This window comes from Ceratina calcarata, unplaced genomic scaffold (assembly GCF_001652005.2).
Source record: "Ceratina calcarata isolate Rehan_Ccalc_2016 unplaced genomic scaffold, ASM165200v1 scaffold151.2, whole genome shotgun sequence".
Classification (NCBI taxonomy): domain Eukaryota; kingdom Metazoa; phylum Arthropoda; class Insecta; order Hymenoptera; family Apidae; genus Ceratina; species Ceratina calcarata.
Window position 1 is genome coordinate 14,638 of NW_017136308.1, and position 14,231 is coordinate 28,868.

At 40.3% G+C, this 14,231-nt stretch overlaps 1 protein-coding gene and 1 long non-coding RNA gene across 2 annotated transcripts in view; both read left to right on the forward strand.

Annotated features, from left to right (window-relative positions):
• The window catches only part of LOC113465194 (uncharacterized), a 13,169-nt gene extending 7,350 nt beyond the window's left edge, over nt 1-5,819 (forward strand). The window contains exon 2 of the long non-coding RNA XR_003390035.1: nt 5,549-5,819. This is a non-coding gene — a long non-coding RNA (uncharacterized LOC113465194). The remainder of the gene's footprint in view (nt 1-5,548) is intronic.
• A 3,712-nt stretch (nt 5,820-9,531) lies between these two features.
• The window catches only part of rau (RA domain-containing protein rau), a 27,748-nt gene continuing 23,048 nt past the window's right edge, over nt 9,532-14,231 (forward strand). Inside the window, exons 1-2 of the mRNA XM_018036429.2 lie at nt 9,532-10,089; nt 11,215-11,434. Coding sequence (XP_017891918.1) covers nt 11,231-11,434 — 204 coding nt within the window. The 5' untranslated portion in view covers nt 9,532-10,089; nt 11,215-11,230. The remainder of the gene's footprint in view (nt 10,090-11,214; nt 11,435-14,231) is intronic.

Here is a 14,231-nt window from a genome sequence, read left to right on the forward strand (position 1 = left end):
CCTTCACTTAGGTGACTCCTCTCCGTCGCTCAGAGGCTGAGAAAATAATCGCAACATATTCACGGTTCCCATCCATTCCGTAGAAACAATAGTTTCTCGGACAATGAGAGACGGTGAAAAATGGAAGATCACCGCTTTCCATTCTCAGAGTTCAAACTAACGACTCTCGACCACAGCCAGGCTTTCAAGAGCTGCAGTTCTGAGAGCAAAAGGAGACCGGCATACGTATTTCACACTTAATGTTGAACCGCTGCATTGTAATTGATAACCTAAATTACTCAGCGGATAATCACGGCTCTACGGGAATTCTTCCGGCTAGACAGGGAGATTTTTCGAAGGATAAAAGTCAGTGAAAGTGAATATTCTTCAAATATAATAGAGGGACTACCAAAGGAAGAAGTGGAACGCGTAGCTTTCGAGTTGCGTGATCTCGAAAGCAAGAGCAGATGAAAACAAGCGGGGAAATGCATCGGAGGTCGGAGTGAATAAGGCAATTCGCGCGTCCAGAACCGCAGAAGCGGCAAATATATGTAACGAAAAGTTAATTTGGCTTTCTCACGCAATTCAGGAAGGCCGTTATGTGCGAAGGACGCTTCCCACGTTGTTTCGCGTCAGATGTACGTTACTGGCCTCTCGTTTCGTCAGCGGAACAACATTAAAACATTTTTACGAGCACCGTTAAAATAATTATTCTAATTTACCCTTTAAGTAGAGAATTAAAATATAGTGCATAGAATATACTGATATCCTGGAAATTATGTACATTACACTATCACACTTTTTATTATAAACTCTTATCTAATATCTTCTAAGCTTAGAAAATGTTATATTAATTGAAAGTTAGTAACATATTACACCACAAAATATTAAAGACGTTTTTGATCTTAATAAGAATCACTGCTTGAAACATTCGAGTATATGAGGGAGAAGCTGCAGTATTAATGATGGAAAGGAGCATTCAGCTTGAGAAGTTAGTTAAAGAGCAGTTGAGATCAGGATTCGATGAGACTCGTCTCGGTTCACTGAGGTCACATGAGACGGTCACGCGCTACCAGTTCCAAGGTATGAGTGTCGAAACATCTATGGTGCCGCAGAAGTTCGGGTTTCCAGATTCCCCGTCACGCCTTTCATCTCCTAATCCCATTCCCAGTGATACCTACAGAGAAGATGTCGTTGATCCTGTATTTTCAATGCGAGAAGAAAATTGACTTATTCGTCATTGCCGAGCTGTAATAAGACATCGATGTTTCGTCATGTTGGCCAGGAGAGAAAACGTGGAGAATTCGCAGCGGAAATATGAAATTCTTAAGCAACGAAAATACCTAACGCCGAGCGTTTAGCACGGTCGCATTCTATGCGCGCCGGAAATGCGTAACACAGCGCGGTGAAAACTGGATCGCACCTTGATCATATCCTGAAATTATTAACTTTGCGATCGAAGTTCCCAGACCTGAAAGAAACGGGTTTCACCACGATCGGAATTCTAACGCTTGGGTGGTACATATTTTAATACCACTCAGTTTCTTAACTGCGTAAATACGAGTATTTTCCCACGAAACTTTTGAATCGGGCATTGTTTTTCACACTCAATGATTAAAAGGAAAGCTTATAAGCTAATTAATTAAATTAATTGGTTTCAAATCGAATCGATTTCACGCGACTCGTTCGAAACTTGCTCGAGTTACACGCGATCTCTTTAATTGAGATTCACCGGAAGACGATTTCATTGCTTCCCAAACACGAATCGTTTACCCCACTCACGGAAGTGTTCGATTTTCAACCAGGGATTACCACCTGTTGTCTGGCTTGCCGGAAACGCGAGTATTCTTATCCTTCTTTCCATCTAATTACGCCTTGCGATTTCATCGATAATTTTTTACTAGAAATCCGCGCCACGTAAAATGAACAAATGCCATAAAGCATACTTAGTGAAACGTTCGACATGATTCATGACGCGTATAATTGCATCGGCATTCTCGTTTTCAGTATAATGCTAGTTAATCTGAAACGCGTTACGTGTGGCCGTCTTATTCATAGTCATCATGTACCTCTATCTCATGTAGTTATCATGGTACGTGCCCCACGAGCCACGCTTTGATCAATGGTCAATAAACGGACTGTGATAGTGGCTATTGCGCAGCCATTAGTATTTGACGGTACCGTCGCATCTTGTAGTAGCAGACAGATGTCCAATATGTGACAAAACGCATGACTCAACGATCGTCTATTTGTATTTATATTGTCACAGGGACAGATCATAACCATTGCCAGGCCGATGGCCTCGCAATTCCCTTCGTGAACAATAATAATCCCGGTTTGCCGTCCCACGTAATTTCCCGTAGGTTTTCGTAAAACCCGTAACGAGTGATGCATGAACTAACGGCATTCGGGTATCGACGTTAATTAATTGCTTCTTCGTTGCATACGACCGAAGGCAGTCCCAAGTAACTGCACGTGTGTTCTTGCTGCTTTAGGAAAATTCTTATTCAACGGGTTTACGCAATTTTAAATAAGTGGACACGCACACAGATAAGCATGTTTACGTAGTAGCTGACGGAGCAACGAAACTCTGTATTGTACGAAGGTAGAGTTGCGTGCACGCGATACCAGAAAATGAATTTAGCGAGGGAGACAATTTTCCGTAATTGACATTGTTCTTTGCAACAATTTGCGGATTTTGCGTCCACAGTTAACGGTATTAAATCGTCCTAGCTGGAAACGGAACATAAATCTGCCGTGCAGTAATAACATTTGACAATGTGAAAAGGATTGAAATTAGATGAATTATGTTTAACAGTAATCTAATGACTCCGTATAAATGAATGATATAATTTGTACGAAACTTCCTGAACGAGTTTCATTTTCGTTTTCACGGTTGGTTAAGTAAGAATCCGGCGGAAGTGGTATGGATTTTTAAGCGATGCATCGTCGTCGTGCAGCGGAAACATGCGAGGAGACCCCGTGAAACAGATCGAACGGGCATTGTTCGTTGCGAAATCGCGCTTGCACCCGGAAATGGATACTCGTTTCCGGAAAAAGGTGAAAACGTCTGACACTAATGAAACGGAAAGAAGTGATGGTACAACTACGTTTTATTGATCAATGGATACGTGCATTAATCTTGCTACCAATTTCCGCAGCTCTATTCATAATTGTATTGCGGTTAAATTGGAGTAAGAAAATCTGCTTGTCATTTCGATTATTAGATTTTATCGTTGATGATGACGTGCTATTATTTTCACAACGTCGTCGTTTTATCGGGATAGTTTCTCGTGTAATCATGCCAAAGTGGTTTTATTAGATGAAAATGCGATGGTAACGATCCGGCGCCGCGTGGCGTGTGTTTGCGTGTCGTAGGGGTGGAAAGGTGCAACGATAAAGCCGCGCCCTTGGCAAGGCGCGGTCCTTCTCGAGGGTGTGGTGTTTGCTGCACGACAGTGCCACGCGTCGTGTCCCTTATTCCTCGTTCCGAGTTTTGTAGGTACGCATTAGTGCGCCGCATCCTGTGTGATTAAAAAATAAAGCTACTCACAGAAAGTTACCAGTATCGAACCCTTCCATTTAATAAAAAAAAATCGCTATATAATTACTCTACATAAAAAGTATTTAACGATGGATTAATACTACATGAAAATGTTTACTTGGAATCTATTTTCGTTAAAAATATGTTGTCTATGTGCTAATTTTCATTTTTTCCTCTAATAAGATTCTTTGACAGGAGTTTAATGTAATTTCTGGAATCCTTAGTTTCTACGAACCACACATCATTTTTATTTAACGAATGTCGCGAGATTCGTAATTTGCGTACATACGACAGGATGATATACGTTCTGATTCTCTGGTTACGGTGATAGATCTGTATGGAAAGACGATTTATGTACTCGTAGCTTCTATTGTCAGCGAACTGTTTGTCAGTGGGCGATTAGAATTGTTTACCCTGTGACTTATTCGTCAGTTTCTTAGTCATAATTTATTCGTCATACGATAGTCCACAGACTGCGTACAACGGCGTAATCATGACGTACGTATAAGATAAAAAGCGTTAACAATGAAGTACGAACGTGTGCATCGTCTCGTTAAATTATCGAACACTTTCGTTGAACGTGTATTGAGTTACTTAAATACAAATATTTGATTGATATCTTAAATCGTATTTATTGAAAATTATCATATACGAAATCGTAAGTGTCGTGTAATTGTATTTAAATAAAAAAGAAGATATATTGTTAATTCTGTTGCTTACATACTATTTCAAAATAAAATTGATTATTGCAAAACGCATCTTCTATTTCCTGACGCGTCAGGGTTCTGTTAATATCGTCTGTTTATTCGTTGTCTTCTGTCTCGAAGAATCGGAAAGTTCACGAAGCATGTAATGTAAGTTAATCGACTTATGTAAACTGCAGGAAGCCGGCTTGCGTGTATACGGCCACTCCCAAATCTTCGATCCTACACTCCCGAGATCAATTAATTCATTACGTCATGCACTATCACAAATATATAATTTTCTCTATCGATAATGAAATACGCAACCCTCCAATTTCTTGTATACGTACAAGTATGTCTTTAACATAATCCGTCTCTCTTCAGTAATCTAGAGCGAGTTCCTTTGGAAAAAGTGGACTTTTCTTGGCTCGTTTCCGACAGATCAAATCAGAGGAATCGAAATTGGACATTGAGTGTTGACAGTATTAGAACTTAGCACCTACAGTAGCTAGACTGGTTTTTCCAGTTTTTAATGAGCTTTCCTTTTTCTTTGAACTCAAGATAGCGTAGTATACATCAATCTAATCTTCGCAAAATTAATAGAACGCTTTCGAATATTGTATCGATATCTAAAAAATTAAGTAAACGGTAAAGGTTCTTGCATTTTATAAACTGGAAATGTAATCTGTAAGCAAATTAAATTAACATATAAATATTTATTTATTCATGTTACTTTGAATTTAACGGCTAACAATTCTCCATTTTTACATTCATTATAATTTTTTATTTGTAGAATTTTATTCCTAATAACTAACGTTTTTAATAAAGTTGGCCTGGATACAGATTTCTCATTGCTTCAGCGATGAAAGCAACACTCATGGGAATGAAGTATCATCGAAGAACTATCTCGTGAACTACATTAGATGCCGTCAGCGAATCTTGTTACAGCTAATGCCGCGAGATATGCAATCGAGAGATATCGCGCGGCGCTTCTCTCGATCCACTTTTAATTTTTTGGGCCTCGTTACTTCAGCTTTCTTGCGCTACTTGCGTCTGAAGGATAGTTCTATGAGAGAATGCTCACGTCGCGCCGTCGTCGCGTCGCGAACAGGAAACGCATACTCGTTCTAAGAACTCCATCGTATAAAAAAATTAAGTCGTCGTAACTTTTTGCGTATGACTTTATTAAATGGGAACCAGGGATTTATGAGGAACAGAAACATCAATTGACACAATTAGTAAACACGACTGGGTGTTTATGTAATAATTAAGGTACCCTAATTATCACAGGAACCGGTGTTAAGCAGATCCCTTAACAAACAGCATTATGTTATCGGTTCAGTGTACAGTTACGGACGAAAACGACACCCATGGGAAACGAGGACGAACTCGCCAATGACCATAGGGAAAGAGACCACTCGATGTTGGGGTCCCTTTGAATGCATGCAGCACGGAACGGTCCCGGAAATCAGTCCCGTCACGCAGACCGGAAGCTGAACGTTGCTATAGCAAAGGATTGACATCCCGTCGCCCGTCTAAAATAATTATGCCACTTGTTTTAACACGTTGTAAATTAAATTGTATCATATAATAAAATCAATGTCTCACGTTAACCAGGCTTCTATTAGGTAATAACATTTTTTAATACCTGCATTAATTGAAATTATAATAACGATGATGGTAAGTAAATATTTAAGGAAAACAATTCTTCCGACATGTTTCAATGGTACATGTGGTTTTACATGTTGTCAATTAGAAACAATTATAACAATGACTTATAATGATAGGTAAAAGAAGAAGAGGCTTCTCGTTTTAATTAAAACTGATGACTATTATTGGGTATTTTACATTTCCTGTTCTGATTTTTTCTCATCGCGTCGAACGCGGCGGAAACGTACAATTCCGACGTCAAAACCGAATTTCACGATCGTCCGCTATGATACGGCGCTTTGTCGATCGCTTCCGCCAGAGTCCCGTAGCCTGAAATTTAAAGATCCTCGGGGTAACATTATTTTCAGGTCGTAACACACGGTTTAAGATGATATTCGGTTTCGGTACCGACGAACAGGTTCGCCTTGCAAGGTGAGATGCGTGCTTCTCTGCTTCTCTCGTTCGTTCTTCCACTCTCCTCCTTTCTACATTCTCCTGCCGCCCGTTTTCGTTTCATACCTACCGACGTACTATACATTCGGCTGTTTCCAGTATGCACGCAGGCACACGCAAACGTACGAGCGTGTGCAGGTGCACGGTGGGCGTACGTATGCCGTGTTGTGCCGCCTGGAAAGAATCGCACACGAAGGAAGAGACTCGCCTGTGGGAAAGTAACGCAACACCATGAGAGCCAGCGGTCTGGACCGTCGCGTAGCTGCCAAACTCCCATAGCGGGTATGCATGCCATAGGCATAGTACTCGACGCGCTTGCTGCGTGCACGAGGATAAAGTGGCTGACCACCATGGTTCCGACTTGCTTATGCTTCGCTTTCGTTCTAGCCCAGCTCCCGCGTTGGTAGACCGACTCTTCCTGTGCAATTCTTATAAATGTATTATGAATTTACTTAGATTGAGATTATAATTAAATTTATATTACATCAATTTTGATTAGATAATTTCTTAGAAATCTTGTCCACTCGTTGTCTTGGCTATCGCGTATTAGTAGGAAAAATAATATCAGCCTTATGTCTTTCAGAAGTCTCAATCAGATTTATGATTCATACTGAGACCATTAAAAAACGAGTGGAAGTTAGCTAATGCGAGAGTCATACTGGAGGAGTCTTCTCGACTTATCTGCCGATTGCAGTTGCAACGACGGCGATCTAGTTAGGTCGAGCCTAATTGAATTTTCTCCTCGACATCGTCGTGAACGATGCCAGATCGTCGAAGGAAATGCCTCTCATAGGAGGCTCGTTGTTCGCGACAAACACGTGAATCGCACCGGAGAATCGCGATATCACGCGTGGTTGATATAATACGACTTTCATGTTGCCGTGTATGTATTTGCTCATCGCATCTTTGCTCAAGGGTTGTGGTCTCTATAAAATTCCTCTGATCATGCCGACATTTGACTTGGAGCGTATTTTATTCTGCTCTCAGGACTTCGACCTCGATTAAAAAAGGAATGCGACTAGATAGGAAGTGAATGTTACCAATTATCGTTAATTTATTTAATGTGCACAAAAAATCTGTGTTGAAGATTGTCCAGTAGCGTAATAGAAAGGAAACGATAGTAAAAAAAGAGGTCTATTAAAAATTCTAAAATAGATACAAGCTGATAGGAACAGGAAATCTGTTGATTTTATTGTAAGTTTGATGTACTGATATTCATAATTTCTAGTAAAACCTTTCATTGTAGGAAAATTAAATTCAGTCCAGATTTCAGAAAATTTTTCAGAAGTTTCATTTGTATTTAGAATTTCTACTACGATTTCTAAATTCTTTTATACAGGACTTGATTTCAATTCTAAAAAAGACAGTCTATTGGAAGCCTGTACACCTGTACGTCTACAAGTTTCAAATTACTCAGTCGCTTGATCCCTTCGTCGAGAGAAGCTCAGTCAGATGTAATAATACGCTTTCTATTCGACCTTTTCGACGATTCTATGGCCAACTCGAGCACTTATGGGTTCTGTTCGTGTCAATTCTCCTCTCTCTGAATAAATGGAATAAAATGGTTCTCGCGAACAAACGTGTGAAATGTTTTCACCTGTCCAAAGGCGATCCGCAAGGATTTCGAACAAAAGAAAGAAGCTCCGTGTTACGCTGCGAGAGAAATCAGTAAAGGAGAAAAAGATGATCACCATGAAAAGGAGGAAACCACTTCGGCTGGTTCCGCAATGAAAGCAAACGCATAACTTTCGTTCATCCTCTTCTCGAGGAATCCCGTTGATTTATACATACATATAGTCTAGATTTAGATCGTATCCGCAAGCGTGAAAAGATAAACATTTTTCTCCTAGTATAGCTTATTCTGAGTATGCATAATATCTCAACTACTCTGTATAATATACGGGATATAAACAAATAAGATATAAAATGTACGTATGTGTAATAATGAATATATGTATAACTGAAAAATTCTTGTATAAATTATAGATAAATTTGTAGCTCTACTCCTACGCAAATTTAATGATTTCCTTTAAAGAAATCGACGCAAGACCTTTTCCTTTCATAATCACGTAATCAACGCCCATGTGTTCACGGATTTTAAATTATCACGTAGGAAGTAGATCTTGTTTTTTCATCATTTCTTTCCTGTTCCATCAGTGGGTATCGGCGAACATGCTGGTAGTTAGACGATAAAATGCTGTAATCTCGTTTAAAAATTTCGTGAAGCATGTCATGTATACATTATATAATTTAAATATAAATCATTTTTCAACGCTGTGATTTTTGTAATTAAGTAATATTAAGAAAATTTATATTGTTATATTAGGTAGTAGCAATGGATTACACTGGTGGTGTTCATTGGTACGTACGTCTGTTCTTCCCACGACATTTGTAATTTACTCACTTAGGAAGTCGTTTGTGGCGTTTACAGAATATCAATTGTCATTTAAAGTCTCACTTGTCAAGGAATAAGTTATTTCTCACTCGGGAATCTTCTTACAAGCAACTAAAATTTTCTACTGAATAGCTTGTAACCAAGTATATTAATATTTGAGTGCTATAGAAAGATACTGATTAATATTCAGATTTGGACACAATAATTGTGTGTGAACAGGTAATTCCAAATTTCAAAAAAGTTGATATGCGGGATGTTTCGTTTGCAGAATTAATGCCTACGATTATTTTACTCTCGTTAAAGTTCATAAACTATTAAATTCAATTAATATGTTTCCCAATTATTATAGCCTATCAATTTTAATGTAGTGAGTACAAGTAGCAATCAATACCGCTTATTAATAAATTAGACACTACTAATACAAAAGAAGCATAACTTCCATCAATAAATATTTTTCACTTTTATTTATAGCCATAAAATACTTACACAAATAGTATACGTTATTAAAACCTGTCCCACCCTTATGTAATCGAAATCCATTGTGCATCCTAACAACGTACCGTGCCATGCATTTCATAATGTATGCACCCCAGGGCCGGTGATGGTGTGGGGTCAGCGAAACGAGACGAAAGCAAAAAGCGAGTCAAACCCTGAGCATCCCTTCTGACTTGCGCCCACGCGTTGCTAAAATGTCGTGAGGGAAAAAGAGAAAGAGAGACCTCCCATGGACATGCGACCGTACAATACCGAGTTTCACGCCCCCGCACTCATACAAGGTACGCTGAGTCGCGCGCACAGAACAGTCGACGAGTCTCGTACACTCGCTGGTTGGAAGGAAGGTCGTTTTCTTTCCTCCGCGCCAGCACAGCGTAGACGAGACGGCTTACTACACCGACATTACTCGACGGCTCACTCACGCGACGCGACGCATTCCCTTCAGTCGTGGCACAGCGCTCGTAGCGTGTAGAACGCGGTGGATTCGTGCAGCCGGTGATTTCAACGCTCGCAGAAGCGTGCTTGATTAGCACGCCAAATAATCACAAGAGAACTTTAGAATTTCACGAATTTATTGGAAACATCGAAGAATTTGTATCAAGGAAATAAAACTGTTCCTCATTCGTGTTTTGTGAATAATCGACAGAAGTTTGGAAAGTGTGGAAAGTGTGGAACTTTTCAAAATTAAATTCTTCAGGACGATTCAGTCGATAACTGTAGTGTATAATTTGAATTGATCTCAGAATTATTTCAATAGTGTTCGAAAAGTGTAACGTAACAATTGGATGCACTCAATGCCACTTGTTCGCCCAGTGTAAACATGACTCTCGTGCATTGACGTGTGTACCGGTCCGCGAGTGCGGCTTGCACTCAGCTACAAATTCGTAAAAGTGAGTAGACATACGAACAGGAACCTATCGTATGACAATTATAGGAAAAATCCTATGTGCGGTCTACTTTTTTCTGCATGCTCGATCGATGCGGATATTATGTGGATTTTAATTGAGAAAGAATAATGAATGAAACCAATTTTACAGCTTGATTGAATTCAATAACTGGAGTGGTACTTTATCCGCGTTCTTCACAGATATTTCAATTTTCATTGTAGAAATAGCTGTTTGTTATTAATGAGCGCGATACAGTTAACGCTGTGAGAATGGTTACCATTTTTTCCTCGCGCTTCCTCGTTATGGAAACGTTTAACAATCGGACCACGTATAGCTTCCTGTTGAACGCGCGCCTGGCGTACCTATACTTCGCGAATGCTCAAGCTCCGAGCTTCTGGCACGCAGCTGCGTTTCCCTTACGCTGTTTACGCGACATTCAAGGACTGAACACGTCTGTACTGTAGTTGAAATTACGCTAGTGTAACTTCTTTCTATGGTACTCACGCATTAGCGTACGTACTCAACTTTCCACGTTTTACTATCCGGCTAATCAGCTTGTCCCGATAATTATCGAACGGCCTTCACCGCAGGTCATTCCTTTAACAACTTTCCGGGGGAGACTCGAGTCGCTGGCGGCTAAATTAACTAGCTATTTTAAATGGTTGTCGAGTTCACATTACCTTATTATACCGGTCTGAAATCTCATTCCAGATACGGTGGAATTAGAGCAACCTGTTCCTGAATTCTTGTTAATCTTCGCATCCCAGGAGAAAACTAGTACCTTCCCGTTACTGAATTAATTACAACCGAACAGTAGAATTAGATGACACATTATTAGAATTTATTGTTCAGATTGTGTAGATACTGTTCATTTAACGAAGCACAGGGTTACTTGATATCGAGTGTCAAGTTTAAAATTCAGACAGCATCTGATCATAAATTGTTTTAATAACAAACTCATTTCCTTAATAAACGCTAAATATAGATAACAATAGAATCATATTGCTGAATTATATCCGCGTGTTTAGATTAATATCTAATACGACTTTAATATAATCAATGTCTTAATTAAAACGAGTGAGCTGTTATAGCTCAGAAATAATCGGAATACCGGAATTTTTGTTTTAGGTGAGATAAAAGAGGCATGTTGAAGCACGTGTCGGTCTCGCCGTGGAGAGGGCGAGCGGACAGCGTGAGTCTTGCTTCGAGCGGGGGTGCGAGTAGCTGCGGAAGCGGAAGTCCTACCCCTGGTCATACACCACCGCCTTCAAGAGCATCTTCCTGCGCTTCGCTGGCGCCCTTAACGGCCCTCTCGAGCTTTTCTCCGGCCGATACGTCCTCGCAGCAGGTAAGCCGAAAATGTTCCCCTTTGACATCGATCCCGATTGTTTTAATTAAAACGGGACGGGCTGAGGACCTTTATTCGAGATTAAATAAGGATCAAATCGTATAAAGGACCGTGGTGAATGAAGGAGTCACGCGTCAGTCAGAGAAAATGGCCTGGAACATCGCGGGTGGGTACAAAAAGCAATGACGTGGTCGGTTTAATAAAGCAAACAAGGAGAACAAAACTGTGCCTGTGACGAGCGTTGAAACGGTTTCGTGAAAACGAGAACAAAACGATTCCCCGCGCTTATTAACAGCTGGACCACGTGTGTCCTTGCTTGGTAGCGCTAATGGGATTCATCGACGGGACGTGTGTTTAATCCACGATTATTTCTGACGCAGTTGTGCCTGATTACTCGCTAGCCGAAAATAACCGCGATTATTTTCGATTGTGCAAACAACATTCCTAATGGAAATACGTGATCGATTCCTTCCGCAGTATTTCACCACCGTAAATCTTTTTATTGTTTTAAATATCGGCGCAATTCAAATGTGAATTTCTATGAATTAAAAATCATTCCGCAACATTCTGTTGATTTTATTTCTATGATTGACAAAAGTCAGGTTTCGAGGGTAGCTTTCTCACGATTTAAAACTTTGTCCCAGTGCAACTGCACGCAGATCCGTTTCGCATCCCTTTTTGCGCGAACAGAAACATGACTCTCCGGAGGGCCTTGATCCCGACGTGACGTACCGGGGCGGCCAGTTTCGGCTGACATCTGCTAGGAAACAGAAAACCCGCTGGTCAAGTCGGGACATTCGAACGCGAGTCTTCTTGTGCACACGAATAATTCTTCTTCTCGCCGAATTTCGTGGTTTCGTTCATGCAACATCGGCATTAAGACCAGTCCGTCGCATACCTTGATACCGCCGTGTCGTCGACCGTATCATCGTTCTCGAGCGGCTCGTCCAATAAAAATTAGGGTCACCGCATTTAAAGCGCGAAGTTTGCATTATTGGCGGCATCCTAGTTTCTGCGGCTTCAGACATTAAACACGCGACTGTTGAATACATACAATGCATCAACACAAAGTTTTTCATTGTACATACGCCGCATTCGCTTGGCCCGTTTCACACGCTTCTGAACCCGAGGTCGCTACAAAACGGCTGACTTCTTCTTCCGTTAGTAGCTCCTTTGAGAAACCATCTGCATCCTGGTCACTGTGAATATTTTTACAGCGATTTCGTTCACCCCTCAATCTTCGTTTACGTAAATGTAAACCGATCTCGTCGACGTCACTGACAATTTACACCTTCGCGAATGATTCTTCCACGAACTGTTAAAGATACTGTTTCCTCGCCTCCTTTTTCTAGAAAACAGGCGTCAACTTAACAAGTTTAGTAAAGTCTCCCTCAGTTTTCGGTGTCTTTCGGTAGCCGCAGTTTATCTCGCTTGGTGCGTCCCGCAGCTTTTTGTCGATGGAACCAGGAATTCTCTGTGAGAACCCCGCATGCCGAGGCGTCGCACATTGCGACCGGCTCACAATGTGAAGTGAAAAACTATACAACCAAGCGCCGCTCCGCCGTAACCCTGGTGGATCCACTTAATCGCACTTGTTCCCTGCCTACCGGCCTTCGTTCCTTAGTAAGTTGCCCAGAGTAGCCGGAGAAACGTCTGTGCTACGCGCGCGGTTTTTGGACATGAAAAACTTAAAAGTAAAAGGAACTTTCTCCCAACGTACATTAACTCGTGTTAGCTTTTATCATTTTTTCATCTTAATGAATGGTTTTTTATATACCTGGTAGTTAAAATCACGTAGATCAAGAAATATCACTCCAAAAGAAAACTATTTCTAAACAATAAATAAGTATTAGACTCCATTGTGTTCCAAATAGTCGGTGCCAAGCGGATTACTGCATAATCGCTTATGGTGATAAACAGTCGCAGACCACCCAGACATCCTGATAGAACTTGTACTTTGAGATGTTACTCCATTTATGTCTTATGCTAATTTTGTTGTAATATCAGCAATACTTTTTATAATTGTTGGAGACAAAAATTTCGGATAGTATCTGATATAAGACAGAGTTGATTTAATTATACTGATTTATAAATACCTCATTGATACTTCTCTATTTACAAAAAATAAACTATAACTACACATTTGTTTATTCATATCTTCGGTAGCTCTTATTGTTAGCCTTCTTTTATTTTACCTATAAAGAACTGAGAATGCTACTAACGGGTACATACTAATTTTGATGTACGCAGTGGCCACAGAAACCTTATCATGGTCGCGATAAGATAAAGAACCCGCGGAAGTGCCACGATCATCTACGATTCCCTCGCTCGGTTGAGAAAACTCTGGAACCGGTATATAGAATAAAATATTTTCTGGTCAAGTTTTTTCGTGCGTGCACGCTAACTGGCTGTAGAGAAGTTACGCTGTTGCGGCTTCCAATTTACCGCACAGCTTTACACCAGTGGTACGAAAGGTGAAAAATTATCAGTCGCGTGCAATGATCTTGATAATCTCAAAGTCTTCTTATAGACAGGCTATTACGATGCAAAGTAGTATCAGATACACAAACGCAAGGTTAAGTTTATTTAAATAAAATCATCAATGACACTTTCTGCCTGCTTCCTGCATTTTGTCACTGAGGAGAGATTACTAAAGAGTTAGGACTTTATGTTGCACGAGAAAGTCTGCAATTTTTTACGTTCTCTAGAATGTATTGCCACAGAAGAAAGAAATAAGATCTCAACATTTATTAGCACATACATTAAATTAACGAAATACAATTTTACATAATATGTC